This window comes from Rhea americana, unplaced genomic scaffold (assembly GCF_003343005.1).
Source record: "Rhea americana isolate MKP2758 unplaced genomic scaffold, rheAme1 scaffold_61, whole genome shotgun sequence".
NCBI classification, from domain to species: domain Eukaryota; kingdom Metazoa; phylum Chordata; class Aves; order Rheiformes; family Rheidae; genus Rhea; species Rhea americana.
The window spans coordinates 3934400-3948160 of record NW_028186768.1 but is presented as its reverse complement, the minus strand read 5'-3'; the positions used below and the strand labels follow the sequence as shown (position 1 = coordinate 3948160).

Sequence of the window (13761 nt, the reverse complement as noted above, 5' to 3'; positions counted from 1 at the left end):
AGAGGCCCTTGGCTTAGGTGCAGCCCAAGAGCAGGAAGGGGAAAGTTCCTACCAGCTCGTAGGAGGGTAAAACAAACCTCCCAAATAGAGAGATGTGAAGCCAGCCTGGCAGCAGTCTGCAAACTGCTTAGTCTGAAAGCAGACTCTGTGGAGCCGTAACCCGAAGATGCACGGGGAGGCCTCTGTGTTAGTGAGACGTTAGCTTGGCAGTGTAGCAATGATGGTTTAAATTTCAGCATCATTAGCTAAGCCAGTGGTGCCATTGCAGCAGGGACACCCTGGTGATGTACTGAGCCCCCCTGGCAGTCTGATAGGTGCAGGCTTACATGATGGTATGAAGAAAACATAGATCCTTTGTTGTCTTTAGGGAGCAGCCACAGCAGAACTAGTGCTATTTGTCAGTGGAATAGCTTTTCTGGCTTGCATATACTGCTTGGTAATTTTTTTTTTGAAGAAAGTAACTTACACTGCAGATGCTGTGGGCTTCCTCAAAGAGGCTATAGAGGCTAGATGTGGTTTCCTTTCCCCTCTTAGGATACATGTTCATGCAGAATTGTTCTGTGAGGCTTTGGATTAACATAGGGTGGTATGTTTGGGGCTGTTCTTTTTGATGTTGCATTTTGCTGGGTCTTTTGGAGAGCTTGCTAAGACTGGACCATTAATTTAGTTTTTGCATGTAAGGTTAACAGCTGTTTTGAAATCACTTCTTGCACAGACATTCCCACTACAGACTWAAGGTGAATCGGGCTGTCCTAGAATAAGTCACTCAGACTGGTTTAAGAGTATTCATACAGACAGCTGTTCGAAGAGCTGCATGAACAAAAAATCATCAAGCCTTGATTTTTGATTTCAGTATGTATTCCTGTCTGATCTGTTTCTTCATGCTAGGTGCATTGTAACAACATGTTTTCTAAGGGAGTGAAGATCTTCCAGAAGGTGGAGTGTTTGTTCAAACCTCGCCTGATTGCAGACTGGGAGTCTGAACCTGTTGGAGTGGCAACTGTCTTAGATGACAAAAACCCCAGTGCAAGGTTTGTGACTGTCCCCCTCAATCAGCGTGTGGGTAAAGCCATACTTTGCCGCTTCTACTTTGCCGACTCCTGGATGATGATGAGTGAGATTTCCTTCCAGTCTGGTGAGTATTCCTCCAGCTCAGAAGATATAGGGGAGCATGGAGGGCAGAAGCAATGGTGTAGAGATGCTGGATGTATGAGGTTAACAGCAGTGCAGGGCAGCGTGGGGCTTCTCAAGGAGGAGCAAGAGGTAGTACTGCTGTAGGCACTGTGAGAGGTAGGAGTGTAATAGGGAAACGCAGGATAGCTGGGAGGCTGCAGGATGGTGGYGGAGTGGAGAAGGCAGCCTAGGGTTCACACCAGGGACATGGCTTAAGGTATGGTGTAGCCTGTCAGTGGAAACAAAGGGCAGGCTGATTTGTGTGAGGAAGAATGTGGGCACGAAGCTGATCAGGGMTGGAAGGGCAATGCAGAAACACCAAATGTACAAGGAGGATGTTCAAGCTTAGGCTGATACAAGTGTGCAGTAGCAGGACCAGGGGAACTAGAACAGGGATTATAAGGCATTTCTTTTTTTTAAGACAGTTGCTTGCTGCTTACTGAGTTGACTTTTATGCTGTGTTTTTTAATGAATAATTAAATTACATCCATAGATATCCATAAAGCTTAGCAGATTGCAAGTTTATTAAAAAGCAGGAGGCAGATTTTTTTTTTTTGGGGGGGGAGGTTCTTCCCCTCTTGAGTCCTAGCTGTGAGGTGGAAGGTGTTGCTGTGAGGTGCTTGGGAGGGCTCAGTCTTGGAGAAAACAGTTATCACTGAGAATGAAATGCAATGACTTGGGTATAGGTTCCCACTCARAAAATCCCTAAACAGCTACAGCGAGAGGATAGTGAGAGGATAGTACTATAGTTTGCAACCTGCTTCTGTCTCGTTGGTGGCAGCCTCTCCTGGCCACCCTCCCCATCGGACGTGCGACTGGGCAGGCTGTGGGTCTGGCCTGGGATGACCGTTCTCATGAACATGCCAAAAATGAAGCAAAGCTCTTGTCCTGGTTTCTTCTACATCTGGCCAAGCTCGGGGAAGAGTCCTGCCTGCAGTATGGCTTACTGAGGCTGGGAAAGTACAGGGCACTCCACTGAGAGGCTGTGGAGCTTCTGCTTCTCTGTGCAGGAGCTCTGGGAAGTGCTGGCTGAGCAGAAAAGCGTGCTCACACTTYGTGATCTGCTACATGGGTCTCAGCCTGGCTCCAGCTGGGGGGCCAGGGGGATTGACTGGGATTGCACTGACYGCTGGCAAAGCAGGAGCAGAGACTGACTGAACTGATGTTTTCCCTTCCATGCTGCAGACATGGAGAGTGTCAATCCTATTTTGGTGACAGTAGCCCCAAGCACAACGGAACTCCTGGAAGCAGAATACAACATCACTGAGGGGACCTGGGGTAAGGATTTCTGTCACTTAGCTGTGCTAAGGCCTCAAGTGCCTGGTGATTTCACCATAACACCCTAGTAAATATGGTCTGTCCATGTTTTTCTGGGTATGGTCTGGTTATCACCCTTGTACACAGGGTTGCATTTTAGTCCTCTGAGCCTCAGCTGTTTCTTCCTCCCTTGGCTGACCTAGGCTGCCTCAGAGCAAGTGGGCTGAATGCACAGGTGCAGCCACTGAAACTCTGAAAACTTTCTCCTTGGAGGTGTTGTCTGCTTTAACACAAATCCAGGCAAGGGATCTTTTCCAATGCTAGGAATGGTGTTTAGTTGAAGTAGTCCTCTGCATAGTTCTTAGCTCTGAACCTCCAAAATAAGAATTTCTGATTAAAGCAAAGTGTGAACACAGCTAACACTTGGGAAGCTGCTTAAGATCCTTTCTGTATCAGACTGAAGAAAGGAACATTGTCTCATGGAAGCTGGCTAGCACATAAAACAACGTATACTTTGACTCTAGATTCTTATCAATTCCTCTAATTGCAGAAACCACATCTTCTGTAACCAGCACCTGGATAGGAGAGAAAGCAGATGACTCTAATACCTCCATCCTTGTGGGCTGCCTTGTGGCTATTATTCTTCTGCTCTTGATGATTATAATCATTATTCTTTGGAAGCAGTATGTTCAAAAAAGGTTGGAAAAGGTAATACGATGGGGCTATTTGGCAGTTCAGTATTAAGTATTAACCCTAATGAGTTCTGAATTACATTGAAAGTACAGGGCTTCACCTGTTTTGTCTAGTAGCTAAAATGCTATTTGTAGGGCAGGGGAGGACGGAGGCCTTACCCAAGATGTTACTGGAAATGGTTGCAGCTGACACATCACTCAACGTAGCGTCAACTCAGCAGTTTTTGCTCTTCTCCCAAGGCCCCGCGCCGAATCCTGGAGGAGGATGCCACAGTTCGTCTCTCCTTCTACAGCTACACTATTGCCAACAACCAGACCCAGATCCACCAGTCAAATCCCACCTATGAACGTGCTTTCCCACTGGATTTGGAATATCATCAGCCAACTACACTGCTCCACAAGCTTCCGGAGCTCTCACAAAGTGCGGAGGATTCAGGTAATATAATCATCAGTCTCTGGAAATTGTGCTTATTTTTTCTATCTTCATCAGCTTTTAAAACTTGCCTTTTTTTTACCCCTTTGCCTTGAGTAATCTTCTCACTACTACACAATGTTAACTCACGGACCTGAGACTAATATTCTGGAGCCGTGACATTTTTTTAGTACGTAGCTTTGGCAGATGGTGTATCAGCCTCAGTACACAGTCTTTTATTCTTTTTGAAGACTGTTTGTGTTAGCCAGGTCATCTTTTAGCAGCTGCTTTTAGCTATCACAGCAGCAAATCATTGTTTGTCTCAGCTTCTTGGCAGTGGTGTTGCTGCCTGCAGCGCTCCAGGACTGTCCGAACTGGCTTGCAGAGGGGAGAAAGGCCTTTAGCACCTCTTCTTGAAGGAATGGTTATTTGAAATTGCCTCAGAAGAAGCAGAGGCAAAGTTGGCAGAAAATTATCCATGGTGCACTGGCTCCCAGACCCCTGGGAAGCTTTTGGAAGTGTTCCCTTCTGTATGCATCCAACAGGCTTTTGTACTCAGAAATGGCACTGCTGCATTAGTGAATGGAAGGGCAGTACCACATTCCTCAAGCACAGATGGGTCGCTCAGTTATTTTGTGCAGGGATGTTGACTTGGATCAAGTCAGGCAAGTTTAAAGCAAAATGAATGTTCTGTGTTGTACTGATCATATAAGGAGTTAAATACTGATTATACAGAGAGTTAATTATAAAGAGTTATTCCTCAGTACTTATGTGAGTAAGCTGTAAGAAGGTCAGGTGAAATGATAACAGCACACAGAAAAGGAAGACTTCCATCAGTTTGTGTTGCAGAGGAAGATCTACAACAAACTTGCCATTTCAAACAATATTCCCTGCCTCAGGTGATAGGGRCAGCTCTCATTTAGGGTGAATCAGAAGCAGGAAATCACCTTCAACTCGAACCTCTGTGTCTGGGCCAGAGTTCTAGCTCATGTTAACTAGGCAGAGCAAGCAGCTGGTTAACATGGGGTCTGCAAGTGTGGGCTTGTTCAGGTTTAAGCCTCAGTTACAACAGAGCACAGTCCTCATCTAGATGTCCAGTGCTGATGGTATAAGGTAACAGATGTGCAGCTAGGCTAAGGTTCCCAGATGGTTGCAGGATCAAGAAGAGTGGAAGCCAGGCCATACTAGTTTTGAAGAAGCAAGAGCGTTCAACTCAGCTGTCTGTGGTTTCCCCTCAGTGTGCAGTGGGGACTATGCTGAGCCTGACCTGACCAAGTCCACTCCTCACCAAGGCTTCCAGAACAACGTGCCTCACTACGCTGAAACAGATATTGTCCACCTGCAAGGTGTGACAGGCAACAATATGTATGCAGTGCCAGCTCTCACTGTGGATTCACTCACCAAGAAGGACATCTCAGTAGGTGAATTCCCGCGGCAACAGCTTCGACTCAAGGAGAAGCTGGGAGAAGGCCAATTTGGAGAGGTACAGCCATTCTTTTCCATACTTCTCTCTAGTAGAAGGGAAATACCTGGCACAGCAAATGTTCTGAGCTGCTTATCGGGCACTGCTTCCCTCTTAGGGGCTGAGGGACCTACATGTCAGTTTAATACTTGCCTTTGCATTTGGGGAAAGTCAATGTCCTTTAAGATTAGGCTTCAGAGAGACCCACTTTGCACCTATGAGCTTGCTGCCTGATGCCACAGAGAAGTCTTTCCAGCAGATGAAATATTTGTGAATTTTGTTAGCTGTTTGCTCTCTGTATCCATATTTATGACAATGCAGAAAGGGCCTGAGTTGTGAATTCAGACTGTTCTATACTCTTCCATGGAGGCCTTGAACATCTGGTGACTCTCACATTCAGATACCCACCTTTAGGCATGCGAATTTGAAAGCTCTAGTGGTGAGTCCAGCCAAGGCAGATTTAGCCTAGCTCTAAAAATAGGTTGCACATTAAGAGGCAGAGAAGCCCAGACAGAGACAGACATTTCCCAAGCATGTGGTGCCCTTGCATGTTTTCTGGCATACCTGCTTACTCAAATCTCCAGTTTGTGTCAGAAGCCTCAGGCAGCATGGTATATATGGCTCAGTCACCTCCTAAGCTCTCATTTTACCCTTTGAACTCCTTTTGAGCTGTGAATGTTTCATTTGTCCTTTTCTTCTCTCTCTTTCATTACTACAGTATCCCTAGTTCCCTACTGAGCCAGATCTTCCTCTTGTTTACTCCTACTCTTCCAATATGTGTCTGTACCCTTCCCAGCTTTCACTCACTTCCAGCCTTAAGTTCTAGCTTTCTGTTATGTTTCTGGCAAAGCACCAACCCTTTACTGCTCCCTCATTCTTTCCCATGGTAGATGGCCTATCTTTATGTTCCTCCCTATTGACTGCATACTATTCCCTGTTCCCCCTTCATTTCTTTTTGGGTGTCTCAGAGTATTAAATAGCTTGTGACATCCTTTGCTGTCACCCTTGGGTGTCAGCCCCTTCTGCTGCAGCMTGGATCCTGCCCCTATTATGGGTTGCACTCCAAAAGTAAAGCGGTTTGGGGTTTTTCACTGTTCTGTTTGTTTCCCTCTTCCCACTCATTTCTTTCATTCTARTAACTGTTAAGAGTTCCTCCTCCTCCCACTTTGTGTTGTCAAACAGCAGTGGCCAGGCTGTCCAGCCCCATTTTTCTTAGTTTGATTAATAGCCTCTTCCTTTCCTTGCGTCACAGGCTCYTTCTTTTCTCATCTTCACAAATGTGCCATATTAGCCTGCCGCCTTCTCTCCTTCTTGCCTTTATAGTCTTTACCAGACTTGGTTGTCATCAAATGTTCTCCTCCACTGATGTGGCTTGCTGTGCAGTCTTGCTTCTAGCAACATGGCTCATTCATACTCTCTTTACCTCTCCACTCAGAGCTCCCTTCACTTTCAAGTGAGTCTTCTGCTCCTAACCACCCACTTCCTGGACACTTTACTTCCACTTCGTGCCCTTAATGCCATGACTCTGTTTTCTATTCCATGTTTGTACAGCCAGTCTCTGCTTGATTTTGCTGGATTTTGTGAGTGACAGAAGGACARGTCTTGTGACCATACTTTCACTATAGCAATTTCATTCTTCCTGTAACTGCAGAAGACTCTTCATATTTTTGTTCTGCGGCTTTGTGCTGTCTCCTCTTTCTTCTCACCATGTTTGTCACATGCTCTTGACTGTTGCTTCATATAAAATTCATTAAGCTCCTATTATGTTCTCCTGTTGCACATTTTCCTGGAACTGACGCATCCAGTCTGCTCCTCTCCTTCATTCTCTTTTCCTATCCTGTACACTCGGGTCTGTCCCCTTTCCTTTATTGCAGTATCTCTTGTCTTGTTCTTCTCTTATACATGCATTTTTCTCAAGAAAGCTTTTTCATAAGACCTTAGCAGTAATTTCAAGTCTTAATTCATTTATTTATTTTAAGAATTTGGGGATTCTGTGTTCTCCTTGGAGAGCTCCTTTGAATACATTCACAGCTGAGGTGTCCATGTCACAAGCATTTCTCCTGTTTGGAGTTTAAGGACGTCAGAGTTTTGTGATTTTCGGATACTTCTCAGTTAAATTGGAGCAGTGACTCAGGCCAGACTGCAAACATCTGACAACCTGGGGCATGCTCACTCTATATGTATGGCTGGTCTGGCATGCTGTACATGCCAAACCTGCTGCAGCCGTGCTGTTTGTCTGCATGTGGAGAGCAAAACAGAAAACTTAAGGCATAGCGGCCTTCCTGAGCATGTCCAGAGCTTGTTTGGCAAGTTGGACCCCCAGTCRTGTACTGTAGCAGCAAGCTGTGTGTGCGCAGTAAATCTGGTGCGTTAGGGACCCATCAGGGTGCAGTCTGTGTCCTTTCCTACAGCGTGGCCTACGTACTGTAAGGACATTCTTTTTGTCTAGGATCTAGGGCTGTTTGCTGTCAGAATAAAGGATTACCTTCATTAAATCGTTCACTCGGTTATTTTGCCAACTGTGACCAAACATGGCTCAATGTGGCATTGTTTTCCTCTGGTTTTCTCCCCATTTGTGCTTTTGTAGTTGCTACTGCTTTCTGCCCTGCAGGTGCACCTCTGTGAAGCCGATGGCCTGCTAGAATTTCTGGGAGTCTCTTCCACAGAATTCACCCGCCAACCAGTTCTAGTAGCAGTTAAAATGCTAAGATCAGATGTCAACAAAGCAGCCAGGTAAGCCCATCTGCAGTAGCAGCCATCTGAGAATGAGGGCTAGCATTTTCCACACAACAGTTTAACACAGATTAACCCTAGTGACTTCTGTAAGAGACAGACTGCTGTGCACATTTTGTGTGTTCGTGTAAAGAACAGGACACAAGCAGGAAGTTGATTATAGGAATAGACATAATGTTTATTTGTGACATGTCTATGTGCTGCCTTTGTCCCCTTTGCTGGGGAAAGGGTGGATGTTGCCCACAAGCACAGAGCCATCTTTTAAACTTACGATGCACAGATAGTTTACTGTCTCTGATCGGGGTTTTCTAGCTTCCTTACATGCTGCTTCCGTTTCCTTTAGATAAAGGAATAGCCTAGGATTCAAACCTGTGTTTTCTATTTTACAAGAAATGATTTCCTGAAGGAGATCAAGATCATGTCGCGGCTGAAAAACCCGAACATCATCCGGCTCCTGGGTGTGTGCGTGCGTGATGACCCACTGTGCATGATAACAGAGTACATGGAAAATGGTGACCTGAATCAGTTCCTGTCGCAAAGGGAGATCTACAGCAAATTTGCTGTTTCAAACAACATTCCCTGTGTCAGGTAAGAGCAGCCCATGTTTAGGACTAATCAGGAATACCRTGCTACCATAGCTTCATCTGCTGTGCCTTCCAGTGAGTCACCTTCTCCCAAACTGGCCATCACTACAGCATGTGTTGTGGGCAACAGTCCTACTTTGAGCTTGTTTGGGAGGTTGTTTTAAAGGCCTCTAGAGGCCCATCTTCCTGGGAAGAGTCCCTGACTGGGCTATTCTGGTCGCAGTGAGCACCTTGGATGTTTTGTAACTGACTTAACCATCTCTTAGCAAGCTTGTATCAACTATTTAATTAATATAACTAACTAGTTACATTGGGGTGAAAGTCAAAAATTTCTACTAGGCTTTTAAAATATTRCCTTGGTTCCAGATGGGTGCTTGTGTGGGGTGTTTTTGTTTCATTTTGTTAAATGAAAGAGGCAAAAAAAGGGGAGGGAGGGAAAGAGTTGAGTGTAGAACCTCACTAAGGAAAGATTTCATCAGCCAGCTTAAAGAGAACATTTAGAACATTTCTCTGGCAAGGAAACAGTTTTTTTTGTCAGCACTGGCACTAATCTGTCTTATGCAGAAAGATTAAATCTAACTTAAAAGCATCTCCACTGTTGCAGAAAGTCCTTTCCTCCTAAAGGAGTATTGTGTGTAGGATGAAGACTTATTCTGCTCAATTAAAAGACCTGCTCTGAGAATTCAATGCATTGCTTAGCCCTTGGCATGTACCCCTACAAGTGTTAAAGATTTATTTATAATCAAGCAGCAGGGCAGAACAACTCCTGTTGATGGACTGGACAGAAGATGGCTATATCTTACCATGTCTAGATAACATCAATGTTTCTGCTGGTAGCTGGCAGTGGGCAGCAGCCTTTTTGGGGTGTGTTACTCTGGTATCCTGCAGAGTCATGATACACTGGAAACTATGGGATGGGAGAGGATTTACATCTGTGTAGAAACCTATTCCTGCTCTCTCCAGTCTCTTGTGTCTCCCACACAACCACAACAACTACTGCCTTTAGACTTAGGGCACTTACTTGACCAAAGCCWTGAACTACCTGTTCTTCATTCTGCTCCTGACATGTCAGCACTGTCACTCACATTCTTCTTTTTTGGTCTCCATTCCTTTATGATTTGGTCTGACTTCTGGTTTTCCTATCTGTCTGATCCTTCACCCCATCCTTTAGTGTTTCCTTTTATCCCAGCTTCCCACCAAGTATAGTTTGTTATTAAAGAAGTCATGTATGACTAGCTCAGCATTTGTCTGTATAGGAGGTGTTTATTGAAAATGACATGAATCCCCCAGCCAAAGATTGCAGCATGTTTCTACTAGTGCCTCTGGATGTCTAATTCACATGAMAAAGTCCCACCATCCCACCCATCACTGAAGCTTATTGCTTCATGCACCAAATATGGCCTGTTTGAAGGAGAGGGCTGGTCACCATGCTTCTTAAGCCCTTATAGCTCTTAGGTGTTTGAAATGTCTTTTACTGTCTTTGGCTATCTAGCAAACTGTGAAGACAAGTGGGTAGTTGACTGAGAAGTATTGCCTATCCTGCCCATCTTTGTGCAGGGCATCAGGCACCGCAGATTTTGCTGAGCGGGAGGGGCTGGGAGCCAAACAATGGTTGCTGACAGGACCTTGCCAGGATGCAGATGGGATGATGGGGCTGCTTGAGTAGCCTGTGCTAACCCCAAGAAGGGAGACAACTACAGCTGAGCAGGGGCATGGGAGAAAGTAGGGCCTGGAGACTTTGCCTGGTCCCATGCAGAAAACCGACCAGGTTAACAAAGCACAAGCAGGTGGCAGAGCTGCTTCTCTGGGGAGACAACAGGTCTGCAGGGATCATGAGCAATGTTCAGCTGGCTGTGGGCCTGGCCAAGTGTCACCTGGCTGGGTTGTGATTTCACCGTGCGGAAAGGCCAGGAGGGCAGTGGTACCTAGGCCTTCCTGATGGTGCTCTGTTGGAAAAGAGACACTACCTCTGAACTGCTGTAGTAATAGCTTAGCTGTAGTTTAGAATAGAAAGATTRGATATATTATCATTAGATAATTGGATTAGTATAATTTAGATAACCTGATATGCATTGCTTTTTTTCATTGCCACCAAAACATAAAGAGGAAGAGAGTATGGGCTCCCCACTGGGCTTTATCAGAGAACTATTGACCGTAAACAGTTTATTCATATTAGATTTCTTGTGATAAATGCTTGTTTATGTGAAGTGTTTGAGAGTGTAAAATGGGAATTAAACAGAGCAGCATCACAAAAAAAGTGGCATATGAAGAATCTTAAAAGTCGGATGATCCATACTCAGCTCGTATATATTGCAGCTTTATTAATATTACCTTCCTTTTTCTAATAAAAGGAATTACAGATAAAATTATAATAGCAAATGCATTTGTTTAAATATTTAGTAATACTAAATATATAAAGCAAGAAGGATAAGCTTGCTTTAATGTTATGTGGCATACTTAGTGATATTTACAGTGCGTGTGAAACACCAAATTAAGTGATTTCTGAGACATGAGATTCTGATCTCATGATCATGAGACTGTACAACTTAATTTTTCCTGGCTCTCTGAAAAGTTGATGCTATGATGCGTAAACTCCTTGCATATCTGCTCCTTGTATGTGGAACCAATAAATTACTGCTTATGAATTATTAAACCTCTTTCAGGGATAGTCTGTCTGTCCTTGCTTGGTCAGYGCAGGGACTTGGCCTAGACCGACAGGTAGGACTTTTAATGTCCTGCGACTGGACAACTTAGTTTTTTGCCATAACAGTGAAACTAAGTGATAGGATAAAACTACGTCCATMTGGTGCATCTAATACAAGGCCCCAGCAGTGGGTAGTGTCAAGGAGGAGTTGAATGCAAGGAATGCCTCTACTCATTTTCTGTATTGTTCTGTTTTGATGCAGCTACTCTAACCTGCTGTACATGGCCACCCAGATTGCCTCAGGAATGAAGTATTTAGCATCTCTGAATTTTGTGCACAGAGATCTGGCCACACGCAACTGCTTAGTGGGAAACAACTACACCATCAAGATTGCAGACTTTGGCATGAGCAGGAACCTTTACAGTGGGGATTACTACCGTATCCAAGGGAGAGCTGTACTGCCAATACGTTGGATGGCTTGGGAAAGCATCCTTCTGGTAGGGACTGTACAAAACAATTCTCTGCCCACTTTGCTGATTTTTCACTGTGCCTCTGAATCAGTAACATRTCTGCATACCAACCCTCACAGCATCCCAACATATGGTGTTGGTGGCCCCTGGAGAGATGTCCTTGTGCCAGGCGTATTGCATCTCCTGGAGGAGGAGGGTGCCCTTGCAAATACAATGCAGCACAGACCATCCACAGCCTGATTTGTGTTCTGTTCCTAGCATACGTGATTCCTGCTGGAATGTAAACAAGTTGTCTTTCTGTGTCTGTATCCCAGCTGTGAAGCTTAGAAGGGCAGGGATAAAACCTGATGAGTTTCTTGTGCCAATCTGTTTTTGAGGTTGGGGTTTTTCATRTGTAAGGATCCTATTGTCTCCCCTTAAGAGCAGGTTTAACAGCTGAACAAATTCAGTCCAAAGGCAGTTCTTTAATATTCAGCTTGATAGTTCCTTTTCAGACTAATCTGTGTGATCATCTACCTGTATTTTTTATAAGTGCATAGCAAAATTGTGATTATGCATCATTATGAAGGCTGATATATTGCCTAAGCTTTTCTAAATTCACACTGCTGTCCTAGTTACAGCTTCATCTAAACTATAAATCACTTCCATCTTCCTTGTTTAACATCTTTCCAATATTTACAGACTACTAGGGTTGCCAGATAAGCCTGAGCAGTCTGGGTCTTGGGTGTTATCTGACAAAACAGGCTCTCTGGCCCCCTGATTATTTTGTCTGCTGTCTTGTGAGTAATATTTAGTTTCCCGTTATTTCTCTAGAAACACATTGCTCCAAACACAGCAGGTTTGGGCACCTTTTTTCTAAGGCAGAGAACAGATAATGAGTAGAATGTCACCAACTCCTGCATGTTCAGAGACCAACATTTTTGCCCTTCTTCCTTCAAGACATAAGCTAGAGTCTGCTTTCACCCCTAGCATTTTGCTTCATGTTCAGAACCTTTTCTGTGCTGCATTGCTGTGTTGCAGGGGATGGTAGGCTGCAGCTATCCCCTTTCCCACCCTTGTCTGCGTTGTTCTGCTACTACTGCAAACAAACATGTACTTTTTCCTCTAGAGAGGCACGAGTAACCTCTGGCTTTTTCCTGAGACTTGCTCCCTGTTTCTAGGGCTCTGCCCTGGTGAAAGTTGCACCTTCTTAGAGCTGTCTGGATTGCTCTTTGCATTACTGAGAGCAGGTCAGCTGCTCTTTCTCTATGGCGAACCTTTTCCCAGGTGCAAATGCTGTGTCCTCACATCTGGCTGCTGAGAGCTTAAATGGCAATGGCTTTCCCCAATGTGTACTGTGAGCAAAGCAGACTTTACAACATCATTTCTGTTCACAGGGCAAGTTCACCACAGCCAGTGACGTCTGGGCATTCGGGGTCACCCTCTGGGAGATGTTCGTACTGTGTAAGGAGCAACCTTACAGCCTTCTCTCAGATGAGCAGGTCATTGAGAACACAGGTGAATTTTTCCGGAGCCAGGGCAGGCAGGTAAGAGAATGCAAATGTGACTACTTTACTTTACTTGCCTCCATCACATCCAAGTGGATCTCCCAGGGGCTTTCCTGGTAGTCTGATATTCTCTGCAGAGGTCCGTACTCTTATTCCTCACCTTTTCAAGTGTGTCCCAACTCTTACATTCTTCATCCAGGCTCATTGCACTGGCTTTCCTTTCTTGGAGTCCCACTGGAAGAACCTCTTGGCCCTGCCCAGTGCTTCTTCCTTACTATAAGCCACCTCCATTTCAAGCTGCCTTTGATGCACTGTCCTTCTTAGCTTCCCTGGGCTCTCTTATACAATCCTTTTGCTCTTTTCCCTTGTYAGATCTCTCTCCTGTTACTATTTCCTCTGAAACATGAGAAAGCACTTAATGAGTTGGGGAAGGAGGAACTGATAGTTCCTGCAAGTTAGATGTTCCCTCTACTATCTCTATGCATGTAAAGATACCTCTGACCATCTCTAGTTGCTGAGGGGTTTTTTTGTGTCATTATCTATCCTCTCTTTCTAATTTCCAAGCAGGACTGTGCAGTCCTACTACTGTTATCTTTRTTCCCTTGAATCAGTGCAGATCTTTGATGTCAGTGATGGTGCTAGATCACACACARACCGGCACTTTGGTACTGAGGATCACTCTGCCCAAAGAAGTGGAGTGCCTGTTATTTGCTGGTCTTCCAAAACTCACTATTAGCACCAAACAAATTAAAGGAAGTAAATTAAAATAAAGGAAGATTTTACCCATTATCTCCCAGATAGTGATTTATGAAGAGGCTAAAAGATGAGCCTATTGAGAGAAAAATTT

The 13761-nt window shown here is 44.7% G+C and overlaps 1 protein-coding gene across 2 annotated transcripts in view; it reads left to right on the top strand.

Moving 5' to 3' along the window:
• The window catches only part of LOC146587162 (discoidin domain-containing receptor 2-like), a 45514-nt gene that overhangs the window by 28758 nt on the left and 2995 nt on the right, over window positions 1–13761 (top strand). For both annotated transcript variants that reach the window (XM_085320111.1, XM_085320112.1), the window contains exons 8-16: window positions 889–1135; window positions 2359–2451; window positions 2981–3138; window positions 3363–3558; window positions 4773–5017; window positions 7608–7729; window positions 8120–8317; window positions 11220–11454; window positions 12804–12953. In XM_085320111.1, the coding sequence (XP_085176237.1) occupies window positions 889–1135; window positions 2359–2451; window positions 2981–3138; window positions 3363–3558; window positions 4773–5017; window positions 7608–7729; window positions 8120–8317; window positions 11220–11454; window positions 12804–12953 (1644 nt within the window). The remainder of the gene's footprint in view (window positions 1–888; window positions 1136–2358; window positions 2452–2980; window positions 3139–3362; window positions 3559–4772; window positions 5018–7607; window positions 7730–8119; window positions 8318–11219; window positions 11455–12803; window positions 12954–13761) is intronic.